Source organism: Mytilus edulis, chromosome 7 (genome assembly GCF_963676685.1).
Source record: "Mytilus edulis chromosome 7, xbMytEdul2.2, whole genome shotgun sequence".
Classification (NCBI taxonomy): Eukaryota; Metazoa; Mollusca; class Bivalvia; order Mytilida; family Mytilidae; genus Mytilus; species Mytilus edulis.
In genome coordinates, this window is record NC_092350.1 from 45,620,283 (window position 1) to 45,639,903 (window position 19,621).

Consider the following 19,621-nt stretch of genomic DNA (forward strand, 5'->3'; position numbering starts at 1 on the left):
AACCGTTATACCCTTGATCTGTATTTTGTATCCAAATACTATATGTTTTGCTAAAATCTTGTTTTGAAAATTAATTTTTGCTAGAAGATAATCTCCCAAAAATCTTTCAAAAATGAACAAGTAATAAAGAAATGCAAATAATCTTCTTCTTTTGTTTTACAAAAATTGCATTCATCGTTATCAGATATTTTCCACTTTAATAGTAGCTGCTTTGAAGGAATAATATACTGAAGCAGTTTCCATCTGAAATTTTTTAACTTATTTTCCTTTAAAATTTTAAATATAAAATCGTATACAAATGACATATGTGGTACGTTTTCTAATTTTAAATATCTTGTCCAAATGTTGATACCGATTGGCTTTATGTATTTTTTTATCTACTAAAGTTTTATATAATATTTTATTGTTGATATCTTTCGTTTCAATTTGCTTATTTTGCCATCTTAATTTAGCCTTACATATATTGATTATACTCTTAACGGAGTTTTCTTTTTTTTAAACTTGCATCCATTCTTTTTGGATGCAGGATTTTAACATCTTAAACTCTGCAATCCAATTTGTTTTATTAATTAACTTTTTTAAAATAAAACTTTCGGATAAATTTCCTTCACGATCCAATATGTCGTTAATATACACCAATCCACTTTTAACCCAGTTCGGGAAAAACAAGCATTTGTTGCGATATTTGATATATTTATTTCCCAAAATAATCTGTTTTCTAATATTAGAAAAGTGATTAGAAAATGTTGATAAACCTCCTCCTGTTTTAATCCAACTTCAAATTACTTGTAAATAAAAATCGGGTATTTTTCCAAGTCCATCTATTGATTTAATATTATCTAAATTCATGTTAAAGACAAGAAAGTTTTTACGAAAATTGTTAAAATATTTAGTAGGAATAATCTTCCAGTTCGGCAGATTGGTTGTTGTTAATTTAGAGACCCATGAGGCTTTTAGTGCTGTAAAATAACTGTCAAAATCAATCATTCTTAACCCCCCTTTTTGGTATTCGCCAATAAGTGTGTTTCTTTTTACTTTGTCATTTTTTCCTTCCCAAATATATTTGAAACAGCAGCTTTCAATTTCGTTCAAGTAAATATCTGGAACTTTGCACGAAGTAGCCAAAAATGTAAATTTTGGTAATATTAAATATTTTATGATCAATATTTTCCCAACCATTGTTAATTTTCTTTTTTCCCATGTTTTAATTAATGATTTCATGTTATCAATTTTAGGTTTCCAATTTAACTTTTCACATTGAAGTCTATCGTGACCAAAATAAATGCCTAAAGCTTTGACGGGTTTGTCTGTCCAGCGTATGCCCTCAATCTTATCTACGCTGTTTTTAAGCGCCCCAATCCAAATTCCGTCTGTTTTATTATGGTTTAGCTTCAACCCTGAGAAAGAACCAAATGTTTCAATTATATTCAGAGCTTTAGATATATCTGATTTTGAACTACAAAACAGTGTTGTATCATCAGCTAATTGCGATATTTTTATGCTATGTGCTAAACGTACATCTTTTCAGAAATCATTATGCTTCAGTCGGATATTTTGAAATCAAATTATAGAAAAGTGTATTTGACGGTTAATCACTAAAAATCAGCTTTTAACGTGAACGTGATTTGATTTTTGTGAAATTAAAGAATTAGTAAAGTTCTAAATCAATTATTTCTAATAGATTGTACGCACTCTTCAGGGCTTCAGTAATGAATAATGCAAGGATAATATATGCAAACACTTTTACAAGTTTTATTTAAAAAACAACCTAATTTCTTATATTCACTTCAATTCAATTCTTTTTACTTTTTTTTGCAATCATCTCGCTGTTGGAATAGTGTACCAGAGGCGGATCCAGGGGGTGGTCATCCGGTGCCGGTGACCACCCCCTGGGTTTGCAAAAATGGTGCACCATGTACCAAAAAATGGTGCACCTTGAACATTTTGAAAAATAAATTCGTCGATCAAATCAATTTGTCCATCGTAATCACCAGTCATAAAGTAGTCATTACTTACCTTAAGGCTAAATACATGTACCTTGACAGGTATGTTTATACAATGAACATGTAATCAACAATCGCTAATTACTTGGTCGATTTCTTTGATGTTAAGGTGTAAAAATGAAGAGACAGTCCTCAATCTTAAATGTTTTTAACAGGTAATTTATCCTTTTTTTACATTACGTTTATCTAAATTTTTAAAGTTTGGATAATAACTTTTCTCGTCCAATAATATTTTTTTACTGTGATGCCAAAATTCAAAAATAATTTTAAAGTTTTAAAGTCACATAAATAAACATTAAATGTTCGAACGCTCACATTCACAACTTGTTACACTCATTGTGCAAACAATTTTGAGAATTGCATATATATATTGAGATAATCAAGTTTGTTGCATTTTTTAATGGTTTCAGCAGCTGACTTTGGCAATGTATCTGTGGTATGTTTCCACCTATCTACTTCCGAAGAAATTCCAAATGGAATAGGCAAGTCAGAGTGATAAAAATCAAGAAACGGTTTAATGTTCTCGAGTATTACATGAGCGTGTTGTTCTCAAAATTGTTTGCACAATTAGTGTAATAAGTTGTGAATGTGAGCGTTCGAATAGTGAGCTCGGGTTACTGAAAACATTTCTACGTGCAACAATGGGCCAGGACCGTCTAAATGGACTTGCACTGATGCACGTGCATTACAATTTAGAGTTAGAACTTGATGTTATAGTTGCCATGTTTGCACGCAGGCATCCAAGAAAAATGAAATTGGAATCAATTTTATATAATGTGTAACTTTTGTCTTCTATAGTTGTAACTATTATCTAAAAATTGAATTTTAATTTTAAAATTTCAAAAGGTGACCACCCCCTAATAAATTCCTGGATCCGCCCCTGTGTACGCTGTGTAAAGGGGTAAACAGGGTCGGTAGAATCATATTTATAACAAATCAGTTACATAGAAAATGTATTCAAGCCAGTAAACTGAGACAATACGTGCTGTTGATAAAACACAATACAATTCTATTCATTTTCAGCTTTGGAAATTAAGAAAATAAAACTTTTTAATGATATTTAATTAATTCAACATTGACGTTTTCTTCGGTCTCCTTGTATTGAGCTGCAATAGACTAGGAAAGGTAAATGCACTCTTTTGATTTGAGTCAAATTAGCAAGCGGAGTCTCAACTATTCCAGACACTCGCTTTCGTGTCAACCACAAGGTATCCAAAAGGTTTCTGTGTAAATACTGCAAAAGTTCCTACAAAGAAGTTCGTGCTTCGAACGCGTAAAATTTAATACGAGTTGTTTTCGTTTTTAAAGCACTGGGTCGACTATCAGTCCCAGAAGTTAATTATCAATCTATTCTATCTATTCAGCAGTCAGTACCGCGGTACTGACATGGTGTATAACAAACCTTTCTAAATTTGGAAATAGTTCAGATACAAAAGTTGCAACTCTTTCGGGATAAGTTGACCTTCGATTGATTTGGCAATTTTCAGTTCTTACAAATACGTTGCTTTTCAATGTTTGACATTCAGCGTTCTTGAAATATGGGAATTTAGAAAATCGCTTCGGACGCATGATATGTAAGACGTGTTGTTTTCGTATTTCTTTTCGTGTAGGTTCGGTTCATCTATCGTTATTCTTAGTTTTCGATTTATCAGTTAAAAGTTTGTTAAAAGAGTACTAGGTTATGTGGTTCAAATTAATCACGGATAAATTATGGGTGTAAACAGAGGAATACAAAATGTTTGGACAGAATATTGGATTACTGAATAGATAGAGTCTTCAGTTACATTATTCCTGTAATTGAAATGGTTCTTACGCTATTCGCAACTCGCATTGCTTTGGCACAACTTTTTACTTTATTGGCTTTCTTTATTATTTTGATCTGAGCGTCACTGGTGAGTCTTTTGTAGACGAAACGCACGTATGGTGTATTAAGTTATAAGCCTGCTACCTTTGATCACTATAAGCATGTCGAAATGTCCTTTTGAAATGTTTATTTGTGTATGTCTCTGCCCGAAATGTTCTTGCATTTGTTTGTACTGTATTTCTGTCATGTAATGTTATCAGTTTAGTGTTATATTAAACATTGCCATAAAAAAGAGAGGTAGGCCTAGCCGCAAAACCAGGTTCAACTCACTATTTTAAAATGTCCTGGAAAGTCAGGAAAATGGCAGTTGTTATCTTATAGTTTGTTTCTGTATGTGTTGCAGTGTCGTTTTGTTTTTTGTTGCACTTCAAATTTTCTGTTGTTTAGTCATGTTAGTTGTTTTCCTCTTATAGTTGATGTGTTAACCTCAGTTTTAGTTTGTAGCCCGGATTTGTTTTCTCTCAATCGATTTATGACTTTCGAACAGCGGTATACTACTGTTGCCTGTATTTGTTATCAGTATTTTTGGACGCTCAGTTATATGATAATGTTCCAGACCATATGAGTATTTTGACCATACGCGTATATGCTCGAATGTCGCTGGAGGTGGGACACAGGTGATGCTGTAATGTTTTGTTTAAGATAAAGTTTATTGTACTATTGAAACGTTTATTTTGAATATTTGAAAAACATACGTATATAGTCCAAATACTCATATGATCCGGCGCGTTAATAACCAAACGAGTATAATACTCATATGGTCCGACCATATGAGTAAACGCATATGGTCATGACCATACTCGTATGGTCCAAATACTCATATGGTCCGGAACAACAATATAACACTTGTTATTGGATCATTATATCTGCAAAACTACATCATCAGCTGTGTCCCACCTCCAGCGACATTCGTGTGCGCATGCCCTAAATAAGACAATGACGTTAGCTGTGTTTGATGATTTTTAATACAAAATTTTATTTGTATTACATTATTACATTGTTTTATAAATTGATTATAATTAAAGATGTTTTGTCATCTTATGCTTCACGTTACATAGTTTTTATTATTTCCTTTCCAAGGGCGAATTACCATAAACAGAAAATATTTGTTAGACTGTACTTATTATTATTAATCCAAAGCTTAATTACATTTAATAAGAACATTGAATCTTATCAATTACTTGATATGCCTTTGGATAGAACAAAGATGATGCCTTATAGGTATTAGAGAACGAGAAAGACGTGATGTTAATAGGTTATGTAATTAAGGTATGAATCAAATTTGTTTAAATGAAAAGAACAAAAGGTAACTTGGAATTAGAAGACAAATTAAGGTAACAAAACAAACCTTGAGGAAGCGCATGAATTCCAAATAAAGCGAGAACAGGTGCTTCGACAGGGTATTTTGTCATGATTGTACTTAATCTGACAAATAATTATTTCATTCAATTATATTTCATCATCTAAATACAAATAAACTATTGACACAGAGATTAGTCTGTTTTTTTTTTCATTTTTAATGATAGATATGGTTAACAGTTTTTCTGATATGTATTGGCCTTTTGAATTTGTAGTTGTCATATATTGCACATGTGTTGTCATCAAATTTTGCATTTCTTTGTAAAACTGAAATCAACTCTTTTTCGTGAAGTTTTGTTCTCAATCGACCGTCATAGTCAATATATAGATCTATACTAAACTGTATATGTTTTATTCCTTATTTCAAGGTCGACAGAATAGATTTGTTCAACATAGTCACCAAATCTTGCATTATTTTGTGAGAGGATATTATCTATATAGCAAAACATGTAGTTCTTCATAAAAGCTCCTATGTAAAGTTCGCATCATATGAATAAATAAAAGGAACAAGTCGATAGAAGAGGCGTACAATTGGTTTCCATGGGAATGCAGATTGCTTATTGACAAACACGTCCTCCAAATGTATCAAAACAATTTCAATCAAATAATCAAACATTTTATGAGATTTTTTTGTTTACCTCATAATGATTTTTTACAAAGTAGAGTATGTGGCTTCCTTATAACAAGATTCTTGTAGATCGATGAAGCATGTGTATTCATTGACCCATTCAGTTTTAAAGCTCAAACTAGAGGCTTTAAAGAGCCTGTGTCGCTCACTTTGTTCAATGTGCATATCATAAACGTATAAAAAATTACAAAATTTATGAAAAATGTTAAAAAGTTACTTTAAAGAGCAATAACTCCTTAACGGGTTAATTGACCATTTTGATCACGTTGACTTATTTGTAAGGCTTACTTTGCTGTACATTATTGCTGTTTACAGTTTATCTCTGTCTATAATAATATTCAAGATAATTACCAAAAGCTGCAAAATTTTCTGAAAATTACCAATTTCAGAACAGCAACCCAACAGCCAGTTGCCATATTGGGCTGACAATTTCAGGGCAGATAGACCTTTACCTAACGAACAAATGTATCCTCGTCAGATTTGCTTTAAACGCTTTGGTTTCTGAGATTTTAGCCAAAAATTGTATATTATCCTATGTCGGCCATCTTGGTTCGCAGGCAGGGTCATCGGACACATTTTTTGAACTAGATACCCTAATGATGATTATGGACAAGTTTGGTAAATTTTTTCTTAGAATTTTCAGAGAAGATTTTTGTACAATTAAAAAAAATTCAAAAAAAATGACAAACATTTACTTTAAAGGGCAATAACTCCTTAAGGGGTCAACTGACCGTTTTTGTCATGTTGACTTTTTTTAGATCTTACTTTGCTGAACATTATTGCTGTTTACAGTTTATAACAATATTCAAGATAATAACCAAAACAGCAAAATTTCAATAACGCTACCAATTCTGGGGCAGCAACCCAATAACGGGTTGTACGATTCATCTGAAAATTTCAGGGCAGATGGATCCTGACCTGATAAAACTGAAAAGTCAATGTTATTTATGCTACTGACTCACCAAGTTGTCTTCATCTGAACTCCATGTGAATCAAGAATAACAATTCCCGCCACTTGTGGGTCAGACTAAAATCCAAACTACGGAACATGCTAATATACGGAACTTAACAAACTTCACTTCTTTCTTTTGAAGGAACTAACTGTTCAATAATGTTGTCAATAAACGGTAGATGTTCAATTCCTTAGAACTCATTAATATAATCCACATAGTCTATGTACACTATTTACAAATATGGCTTTAGAAAGTTACTCATCCAAACACCTGTTCCCTAAGACACCATCTTGAATTGCCCAGAGCAGGTTATGGCATGAAGCTCCTTTTTTAGTCAAGCAATTAGCAAGTTGATGTTTTGTTTCAATCCATTTGACCGATACTATTTGGTGCATTTGAAACAATTATCTAATGCTGCTAATTTCAAGCCTCAGCCTTTTTTCGGATACTCGTTTTGTTGATTTAATGGCAACCCACAATGAATGACAGTCCGTTAGGCAAGTATTGGCAATTGAGTTGGATCAGCTTTACCATACATAAGCTCTGTATACAGTGAAGCTATAAAAATACCACTGTCAATAGCATCAGCCATAGCCAGGGTATCTGCTGCCAGTGTGCTTCTTGCCACTCTTCTTATTCTTTTTGATTTGCCAAGTTATAGGCGAGTAAAGTCCATTTTCACCAACAAGCACAATAAAATGTCCTCCTTGTGTGCCTCCGTCAGATAAATTACCAAGGGAAGAATCACTAAATACTACAAGTCTAATTGCATTTAGTTTTTTTTATTTCAAAGTGACAGTTTCAGATTTAAGATTCTTGAATATTTTGTTTGCTTCATTTAACGTTTGTACGTTTGCCTTTTTAAGAGATGAAGCAAGGTTTGATGCATCAAATATCACATCTGGTCGACTTTGTCTTGCAATCCAAAGTATTTGTCACGTTTTAGATTGTAAAAATTCTCTTTCTTCTTTGGTAAGAAGTTCTCCTTTGACTCCCATACGACTTTTTTCAATAGGAATAAACTTGAAATTATTATGATAAGTGTTTTGTCTTAAATGCAAGTCATTTTCATGTTTTGATAGTTCTGTTCCAACATATGGGAATGACCCATTTTCCTCTTATTCTTCTTTTCCAACACAAAATGTTGATCTTATACTATTTATAACTTTCTCTTCAAATTCTTTTGATCCGCCCCATAAAAAGTCATCAACATGACAAGTAAGTACACCTTCTACGCTGCCTTTATTGGTTTTCTAGAAAAATACAGCTGGGTCAACCTTGAATACACTGACTTTACATTGTTCAAGAACTTCTTTTACTCTATTTTACCAGAGGCATCTGACAGACCACAGACACATTTACGAATATACGGAACTTAACAAAACAATTTTACCCCATGTCAGATTTGCTCTATATGCTTCGGTTTCAGAGATATAAGCCAAACTCTACATTTTACCCCTATGTTCTATTTTTAGCCATGGCAGCCATCTTGGTTGGTAGGCCGGGTCACCGGACACATTTTTCAAACAAGATACCCCAATGATGATTGTGGTCAAGTTTGGTTAAATTTGGCACAGTAGTTTCAGAGAAGATTATTGTAAAAGTTAATGACAACGACGGAGACGATGCCGGACGCCAAGTGATGAGAAAAGCTCACTTGGCCCTTTATATCCTTCCCTTACAACAAAGTCCATGAACTGCTACGGGGAACCCAAACATTATTCTAATCAGAACACAGAAAAGGTGGTGCACAATAGCATTATATATGTTTAATATTGTGAGAAAGTTTCATTACACTTGAAAAAAAAGGGGTAACATGGCTTTATAGATACACTACTGATTACCACTAATGAGAATCCAACAAGATATAATTCAAAATTAGAAGGTGCACAGTAGCATTCATTATATGGTTAAGATTGTTAGAAAGATTCAATTTTTTTGTAAGGAGTTTAATGAGTTACAGATACAAGTTCGGTTACACCATAATAAAACTAATGGGAAGTCCATCTCTTTCTAATAGACAATTAAAAAAATCAAACTAAAAAAAGAATTTGCACACAAGTATTATATGGTAAAGATTCTCAATAAGTTTTATCAACTTTAGATAACTGATTTAGGGGATGAACCGACACCAAATGTGTACTATAAAATGCAGATTTGACAAAACCATTGTTGTATCAAATATCAAATAAGGATTGAGAAGAAGAAATGAAATAGTAGCTACAAAAGTACATCAGGTGAGTACGGTTGTGGGAAAGATTCAACACAAGGTGTTTGTGAGCACTGAAGGTAAAAAAGGCATTCATTTTGCAATGGAAATTTAAATTTTAAACAAGAGTGCACACGCTGAAATGTCTCGCCTTCTATACTAATCATTGATATTATGTTGATAGTCCTAAGTATAAAGCTAAGCTTTAATACAACTGTCACATAAACTTAACATTAACAAAGATAACTAAACAAAAACCAATGAACCTTGAAAATGAGGTCAAGGTCAGATGAACCATGCCAGGTAGACATGTACAGCTAACAATGCTTCTATACAACATATATAGTTGACCTATTACTTATAGTTTAAGAAAAATAGACCAAAACACAAAAATTTAACACTGTGCAATGAACCGTGAAAATGAGGTCACGGTCAAATAAAACCTGCGCGACTGACATAAAGATCATAAAATATTTCCATACACCAAATATAAATGACCTATGGCATATAGTATTAGATAAAAAGACCAAAACTCAAAAACGTAACTTTGACCACTGAACCATGAAAATGAGGTCAAGGTCACATGACATCTGCCCGCTAGATAGGTACACCTTACAATCATTCCATACAACAAATATAGTAGACCTATTGCATATAGTATGAAAAAAACAGACCAAAACACAAAAATTTAACTATAACCACTGAACCATGAAAATGAGGTCAAGGTCACATGACATTTGCCCGCTAGATAGGTACACCTTACAATCATTCCATACAACAAATATAGTAGACCTATTGCATATATTATGATAAAAACAGACCAAAACACAAAAATTTAACTATAACCACTGAACCATGAAAATGAGGTCAAGGTCAGATGAAACCTGCCAGTTGGACATGTACACCTTACAGTCCTTCCATACACCGAATATACTAGCCCTATTGCTTGTAGTATCTGAGATATGGACTTGACCACCAAAACTTAACCTTGTTCACTGATCCATGAAATGAGGTCGAGGTCAAGTGAAAACTGTCTGACAGACATGAGGACCTTTCAAGGTACGCAAATATAGTTATCCTATTACTTATAATAAGAGACAATTCAACATTACAAAAAATCTGAACTTTTTTTTCAAGTGGTTACTGAACCATGAAAATGAGGTCAAGGACATTGGACATGTGACTGACGGAAACTTCGTAACATGAGGCATCTATATACAAAGTATGAAGCATCCAGGTCTTCCACCTTCTAAAATATAAAGCTTTTAAGAAGTTAGCTAACACCGCCGCCGCCGCCGGATCACTATCCCTATGTCGAACAAAAGTTGCAGGCTCGACAAAAACTGCATGGTATGAAGCATTGCAAGGCAATACTATGAACTGGTTCAATTACAATGCAAATGAAGATAACTCTAATGTTAAATATCAATATGACAATGACAAAGCATATCAAAAGAACATATGCTAAAATTAGGCCTTTTGCATTTGTTGTATTATATGTATAATACTGTGAGAAATTTCAATAAACTTGAAAATAGAGGCATCAAGAGGAGTTGTCCATACAAAACGAATTAATGCTAATGGAAACCCCAAAAATTATTCTGATACATATCACAATAGAAGGTTCAGAATGGCATTATATGGTTAAGACTGCAAGGCAATATTATGGACTGGTTCAACTATAACTAAAGACAAAGGAAGATAACTCTAATGTTATAATAAAAGAACAGAGTACCAATGTCCCCACAGTTGCACAAATGTGATCTGTCCAATGTTTGAGGGTATTTCTTTATCAAAAACTTTTTTTATCAGCTTTTATTAACAAAGTCGTGCAAACCCCAACTAATATAAACCTATGATATACATATCATAAAAATCTGTGAAGAATTGTCCATTTCAGTATGCTAAAAAGACCTGAAGGACGGATGGACTGATGCCCAGTATTTATATGTCCCCAACATTGCTTTCACAGGGACAAGTATCACTATGACAGATATCATTGATGTTTTAGAAGAGATACTAAATTAATGCCCATTCCTCAGTTTATGTCATATTCTTGACAAGAATAATTATATAGGTACACACCACTTTTAATATCCAGTATATATCTCTAATTAATTATTTTCTTAATATCTTCCTAAGATATGATATATAAAATGTTGTGCTCAATGCACCATGTTTGGATCATCTCAAGCAGATAAAAAAATCTGGAAAATTTATAATGATCAAGCCAGTCAAATGAAGGTTTTAAATGCAATCGTAACCCAAAACATTTTGAAATAGCATTCAGTGCAGATACAGAAATGGGACAGAAGAAAAAACAAATGAATGGATGAATAAACAGAGAATCTCCCCCATCACAATATACTGCCCATAGCAGGGGTATTCTAGACATCAACAGACAATCTCCCCCATTACAATATACTGCCCATAGCAGGGGTATTCTAGACATCAACAGACAATCTCCCCAATCACAATATACTGCCCATAGCAGGGGTATTCTAGACATCAACAGAGAATCTCCCCCATCACAATATACTGCCCATAGCAGGGGTATTCTAGACATCAACAGACAAACATCAACAGAGATCTCCCCCATCACAATATACTGCCCATAGCAGGGGTATTCTAGACATCAACAGACAATCTCCCCCATCACAATATACTGCCCATAGCAGGGGTATTCTAGACATCAACAGAGAATCTCCCCCATCACAATATACTGTCCATAGCAGGGGTATTCTAGACATCAACAGACAATCTCCCCCATCACAATATCAATATACTGCCCATAGCAGGGGTATTCTAGACATCAACAGAGAATCTCCCCCATCACAATATACTGCCCATAGCAGGGGTATTCTAGACATCAACAGAGAATCTCCCCCATCACAATATACTGCCCATAGCAGGGGTGTTCTAGACATCAACAGAGAATCTCCCCCATCACAATATCAATATACTGCCCATAGCAGGGGTATTCTAGACATCAACAGAGAATCTCCCCCATCACAATATACTGCCCATAGCAGGGGTATTCTAGACATCAATCATCATAAACATGTAAGCCATCACTGTGGGGTTGAAGTCATAAAACTTTGCTCAGTGCTCGGAGCACAAAAATCATGCTCGAAACATGAAATACAACATTTTGATTGGTTGATTTTGGAGTATGAGTACAAAAAACTGACAAAAAAGTTTTATGACTTCAAGGCCTGCTGTAAGTAACATGTGGTAAAACAATAGTATGGATAAACTGATATGAAGCACTTTTTTAAGTCATTACAGTCTCATTATGTGCTTAGGGTGATTTTATACTATGTCTTAAGTTAAAGTGGCCTAGCAAGTTTTACATACTTTATGACACACCTTCTAGTGTTGCTTAATATACATGTCAATAATAAAGTATGAAATTATAACAGTTCTGTAGATATAGAGTGGAAACAATTTGTTTCCAACCAACACGGAAGGACAGACTGAGCTAATAAAAATTTGTTTGTATAAGACATTAGAAAATTGTGTACAAAAACCAATGGTCTCATGTTTTATTGTATAAAAAATGCAACTTTGACAATTACAATTGTATATATAAAATTATTATGTACACTGTCAACAAATCAATAAATAAGTGTACAATAAATATGTAACATCTTATAGGTTGCCATAGAAACAAGATATTATAATTATCAACAAACACATTCCATGGAATATTAATTCCATTATAACTTTTATTTCATTGTTTCCTAGTACACTTATCTTTACACTGAATATAAAAATAAGTTCAGTTATTATCACTATTTATCTTTTGGAGAAGATGGGTTTTTTTTCCTTTCAATTAAACTGTCTCCTTTTATCTTAAGTGTTTTCCTCTATAAAGTGTCCCCATCATGTGTGTTATGTATTCTGATTCACTGTTGATGATGCATCAACGTGGCTTAAATAATCTATTGAAATATAGGAAAATTTCTTAATACACAAGTTTATGTAAAATTTATATTAAAAAAATAAATTTTGATTTAGCCTATGGTAATGAACTAAACATGTATAAAATGGACAAATTATTCATACTAAAAATTCACTAAGAATGTGTAGTAATTTGTGATCGGTTGTATTAAAATCTAAGGTCCATGTGATTTTCTTTACAGATACAAGTATTTAAAGAAAATAAGAATTTTGGCATAAAAACAATGTCTTGAGAGCTTTCATATGAATGTATGGAATAAATCAATGTTGACAATTATAGTAGAAAATAAAAAAAAGAATTTCATAACATTTTAGCCAATTGAAAAGTCTAAAATATTTCAGTTTTATTTTGTGGCTTAAGATACTATGTTTAGAAAACACCTTAGCATAGAACTAAGTCAAATGAATACACGGGATATTCTGGATCACTACAACTTCAGTTTGAAACTTTCAATAAAACAGGATAAACATATTTCTGTCCTGATAAGTCATATGTGAGTGATGTCTTTAAAATAAAAACTTTAAATGGATTTCGATTGATCGTGTTTAGCTTCCACCAGGATTAAATGTGTATGAATACAAATGAAATCTTATGGAAATGAAGAAAGGATTTATATTTTAAACTTATGGATGAAGCAATTGATTAAACTGACCATACACTTAAAAATTCTTTAAAAAAATACAAATAGCACCTATGTTTTGAAAGCCATATGAAATGATTTTCTGGTGATTAAATGACAAGAAAATTATTGAAAACTCATATTTACGAAACAAAATCTATGTTTGCTTTTAAATTTGTTAATAAAACCCAAAAGTATATCTGCAAAAATATTTCATTTGAATTTTTTGTATAAAAAAAGCTTTGGCTTCTAATTACTTCCCTTTAATGAATTGTGGCCATATTTGTTTACTTTTTTCCAATTACAGGGTTTTCCTTTCACTTGCACTGTGTGATAGCTGAATTTTTAATGGAAGATAGCATGTTTATTTTTTTACTGCATAGAAAAAAGCTAATGCCAAATTAGAGTACGGAAAGACACTATTTCGATAGCAGTATATTGCTAAAGATTTAGAAAAATAGTATACGTACACATGTTTTATAGTAATACTAAGTTATTTAAAAATATAAAACATATTCACCTTGTTTGTTAAATTTAAAGGATAGTATATTCTTTGATTCAGCTTTCAAAATCACATTAAAAATAATAAAAATATGAAATCGAACTTGTAAGAGTTTTGGTAAAACCTTTGACACTGATATTTTCAGGATTTTTTTAAGAAAGTCAAAACTTGTCTCACAAGCACCGTAATGTGTTATTATTAACCATATCATCAGTAAAATGTGTGCCCCCTTTAAAAATAAAAATTCTTTAATATGCAGTGTAGAAAATTAAAAAAATCAAAAGAATTTGAAGAATGACTTTGTTAAGACTGCACTTAAAAAAAAATATAAATTTTCCTTTCGTACATTTATGTTACTAGAAATCAACCTTTTCATTTTTTTGGTCAAGGATTTGAACACTAACTTTCCGATTTGAACTTAAAAATATATATTACAAAAAATAAGACAAACACATAAATGTTGACAGTAAAAATGTTCATGATTTAAATTCAATAATAATAAAATGACTTTATACTATAAAGCCAAACATAATATTTGTTGAGTATAAATAATAAAATATAATTGAAACTCTGTAAAATTTTGATCTGTTTATAAATCATGTTATATTATAATTGTAAATTAGTGCCGCACTAAATATAGCATAGTAAAACTGAAGCATGTAATCAATAACTCTGAACACTAAAATCCATAGACACTTAGAGAGGCAGAGTCTTAATCATTATTCACAACCATAACATTTATAATTGGTCCTCAATTTATTTACTGTAAAGTTTGAAATTATTGCGACTGGATGAGTATTGCAATTATAAAACCTAGCATTCTGATGTCTGATTCAAAAATGTGTATGTAGATTTTGCTGAAATCGCAATATTTAATCTCAAAACATGTTTGACCATGTCAAAATTGAAATAATTAATGGTTACAATAAACTCTTAATTTACAGTATATTTAGTGTTTTCCTACTGGCTAATAATGCATTTATAAATGTACCTGCTTGGAAAATGTCAAAAAAACAATATTAGAATTTCCAATACAATAATTTTCTAAGTTGTGTAGTTCATGGATGTTACAAGAACACATGATGTACAAAAAATAGTTTTCAAATGAAGTAGAATTTAGGGAATATCAAAATATGTCCAGGTTATAGCATGTTCAACAGTAAAGAATAATCACTGCAGTTAAAATTAATGAGAATGCTCAAAGCCCACTGACAAAAATCTAATGCATATTCATTTTGGACAATAACATGTGTATGGATTTTGTCATAAACCATGCTTTGTACTAGACCTGGTCACTTCATTGGGTGTTTAAGACATTTAAACATTCTTTGATGCAAAGATGTAATAATAAATCAAAGTAAAAATGTTTGAACACAGAAAAAGAACTCAAGATTTCATTTAGTAAAATTGTGTTCAATGATTTGGAATGGCAACTTTTTACATATTTTAGAACATGATGCTTGGAGTAAGAAAACTTAAACCATACTTGTGTCACTAGCTTTTAGAAGGACATTCCAACTGTAACACACCCGCATGAATGTAATTCAATAAATGACAACATGCTTTCCATAAACCATGTCCTCATGCTATCATGGTTCTCAAACATTTATACAATTCAATTGAAAGTCATACTAATCAAAACATGGAGATGAAGCAGATGTTTTAAGTTTGTTATGATTTGGACTGCTGCGTGTTGGACTGTTTTCTTTACTGCTCCGCCTTGCCAGTTCTTGTTTACTTTTTGGTGCACAACAAGTGTCTACCAAACAATTTTTATTTGGTCCACATTCTAATGAACAATTTTGATTCTTTGGAAAATCTACAGCATCAAATTCCTAAAAAAAAAAGAAAAAACTCATAATATATCATATATAAATATTCAAAACTTTGTAAATCTTCATTATCAAAAGACTAATTTGTTAGCAATAGAAAAGAGCATTGCAAAAATAGAATATTCACATTAAGAAATGAATTTATTAGCATCTTAACTCACAGTATCAGCCTTAAAATAAATGTTAATATGTCTTTTGATCGAGTTAAGCCATTTTAATTGACATTTTATAGTATGTCATTTACTATGTTGTGATGTTACACTATTGTTTCAGATGAAGAGTAAAGGTTGGTACATATTAAAACGTTTAAACCCACTGCATGTGTTTGCACCTGTCCTAAGTGAGGAATCTGATGTTCAGTAGTTGTTGTTTGTTGATGTGGTTCATAAGAGTTTCTGTTTTTTTGATTTTTATATTGATTAGACCGTTAGTTTTTCGTGTTTGAATGGTTTTACACTGGTCATTTTTACAACTACATAGCTTGTTATTCGGTGTCAGCCAAGGCTCTGTGTTGAAGACCGTACTTTGACCTATAAAGGCTTACTTTTACAAATTGTGACTTGGATGGAGAGTTGTCTCATTGGCACTCATACCACATCTTCTTATATTTAAGAATTCTTATTTAGAAAATTTTTAGGCTAAAGTTTTATTAGAAATAAGTTATCTGACTTAACTTACATCGATAATCTCTGGCTGTATAGTTGTAGAATGTATTCCGGCTTTATGAAATATATCTTTTAATTTTTCTGCCACAACCATATATTCCTGTAGATTATGGACATGGATATGAGCGGATGCTATGATTTTATTACCAGCCAACTGCCACACATGGAATTCATGTAGTGCTAAAACACCTTCTATCTGTAATATAGGAAATATATGACATGAATAAATAAAGGGGAAATAAAAAACACCTTCTATCTGTAATATAGAAAATATAAAACACCTTCTATCTGTAATATAGGGAATATATGACATGAATAAATAAAGGGGAAATAAAATACACCTTCTATCTGTAATATAGGGAATATATGACATGAATAAATAAAGGGGAAATAAAAAACACCTTCTATCTGTAATATAGGGAATATATGACATGAATAAATAAAGGGGAATAAAAAACACCTTCTATCTGTAATATAGAAAATATATGACATGAATAAATAAAGGGGAAATAAAAAACACCTTCTATCTGTAATATAGGGAATATATGACATGAATAAATAAAGGGGAAATAAAAAACACCTTCTATCTGTAATATAGGGAATATATGACATGAATAAATAAAGGGGAATAAAAAACACCTTCTATCTGTAATATAGAAAATATATGACATGAATGAATAAAGGGGAAATAAAAAACACCTTCTATCTGTAATATAGGGAATATATCACATGAATAAATAAAGGGGAAATAAAAACACCTTCTATCTGTAATATAGGGAATATATGACATGAATAAATAAAGGGGAAATAAAAAACACCTTCTATCTGTAATATAGGGAATATATGACATGAATAAATAAAGGGGAAATAAAAAACACCTTTTATCTTTAATATAGGAAATATATGACATGGATAAATAAAGGGGAAATAAAAAACACCTTCTATCTGTAATATAGGGAATACATAACATGAATAAATAAAGGGGAAATAAAATTGAGAATGGAAATGGGTAATATGTCAAAGAGACAACAACCCAACCAAAGAGTAGATAACAGCCAAGGCCACCAACGGGGCTCTTACTCACAAACTTTACATAAAAGTTCGGACTTTTATTCAGTATGTGAGTTAATTGCCCAAGTTTACACATAAATAACCTCTAGAGAAAATGTGTTTAATCCTATAATGTTCAGGGATATTAACCCCAAACTGACACCAAGCCTTCCCTTCATTATATGGAACCTTGTGGTATAATGTCAGAGAGATCAATACAGTTAAACATAATTTATTGTCCCCAAACTTCAAAAATGCTTATTTTTGGCCCCTTTCTGGCCCTTAATTCCTAGACTGGTTGCCCCATAACCCTTAATATAAATCCCAACCTTCTACTTAATGGTATGAACATTGTGGTACAATTTCAGAGTAATTGAAATACTTATACACAACTTATTGTCCTGAAACTAGATAAATGCTTGTTTTGGGCCCTTTGGGCCCCTAATTCCTAAACCGATGGGACCATAACCCCCCGAATCAATCCCAACCTTTCTTTTGTGGTTATAAACATTGTGTTAAAATTTTATTGATATCTATTTACTTATACTAAAGTTATTATCCGGAAACCATCCATCTTCGGACGACGCCACCAACGTGATTCCAATATACGACCGCAAAAATTTTGGAGTCGTATGAAAATGATTACTACACTCTGTGTACTTTTTTTTTAATTTCTAGTGAATTTTTTTGCTTTTCTTTACTCTAAAATACTTTAAAGTTTTCTCCCCAGTCACAGCAGTGGCATAGACTAATCCTAATGGTTGTTTCCTTACTAAAATATAAGGATAAATTTGAGGGGATACAACTGTTATTTCTCAAAAAATATAAATATCTGTAAAGTCAAGCATCAAACATGTTTATTTCATAAAAAATTGATAGGTATTCAGAATGTTACCAAATGGCTCTCATAAAAAAACTTGTAATAATTTAAACTTTAGGTTTTAAACTATTTCTACCTTCTTTTTTCACAATTCTTACTTTTTCTATATCTTCTTTAAGTTTATGTACTCTTATATGTCCTGGTACAGTCTGTAACAGTATTAAACCAGAATCTCTCACTGAAATAAAATAACAGGATTTATTGTATTGAGATGTGTAAAAGTTATAAAGTCAACATCATTTTAGAGTATATACTTCCTATATTATATAAACATAAGAAAGTACTTTGATATTACTTCCTATGTTTAAGAAAATTGTGTCCTTGTGAATAAAAAAACTGTAGTCATATAAACTAACCTAAATTAATATAAATAAAAACAAACACTGATGTGGCTGTGCAAACAAATACTGACAACTGTCCAGGATTGCTGCACAAGGTGCTTAATCCAACCAATAAACAAACAAATACTGACAACTATCCAGGATTGCTGCACAAGGTGCTAAAACCAACCAATAAACAAACAAATACTGACAACTGTCCAGGATTGCTGCACAAGGTGCTAAAACCAACCATTAAACAAACAAATACTGACAACTGTCCAGGATTGCTGCACAAGGTGCTAAAACCAACCAATAAACAAACAAATACTGACAACTATCCAGGATTGCTGCACAAGGTGCTTAATCCAACCAATAAACAAACAAATACTGACAACTATCCAGGATTGCTGCACAAGGTGCTAAAACCAACCAATAAACAAACAAATACTGACAACTGTCCAGGATTGCTGCACAAGGTGCTTAATCCAACCAATAAACAAACAAATACTGACAACTATCCAGGATTGCTGCACAAGGTGCTAAAACCAACCAATAAACAAACAAATACTGACAACTATCCAGGATTGCTGCACAAGGTGCTTAATCCAACCAATAAACAAACAAATACTGACAACTGTCCAGGATTGCTGTACAAGGTGCTTAATCCAACCAATAAACAAACAAATACTGACAACTGTCCAGGATTGCTGCACAAGGTGCTTAATCCAACCAATAAACAAACAAATACTGACAACTATCCAGGATTGCTGCAC

The 19,621-nt window shown here is 32.1% G+C and overlaps 1 protein-coding gene across 1 annotated transcript in view; it reads right to left on the reverse strand.

The window, feature by feature from the left end:
• Window positions 1-12,547: 12,547 nt before the first annotated feature.
• The window catches only part of LOC139481577 (proton-coupled zinc antiporter SLC30A1-like), a 33,486-nt gene continuing 26,412 nt past the window's right edge, over window positions 12,548-19,621 (reverse strand). The window contains exons 8-10 of the mRNA XM_071264997.1: window positions 18,627-18,706; window positions 16,612-16,794; window positions 12,548-15,936 (exon numbers count right to left, since the gene is read on the reverse strand). Coding sequence (XP_071121098.1) covers window positions 15,733-15,936; window positions 16,612-16,794; window positions 18,627-18,706 — 467 coding nt within the window. The 3' untranslated portion in view covers window positions 12,548-15,732. The remainder of the gene's footprint in view (window positions 15,937-16,611; window positions 16,795-18,626; window positions 18,707-19,621) is intronic.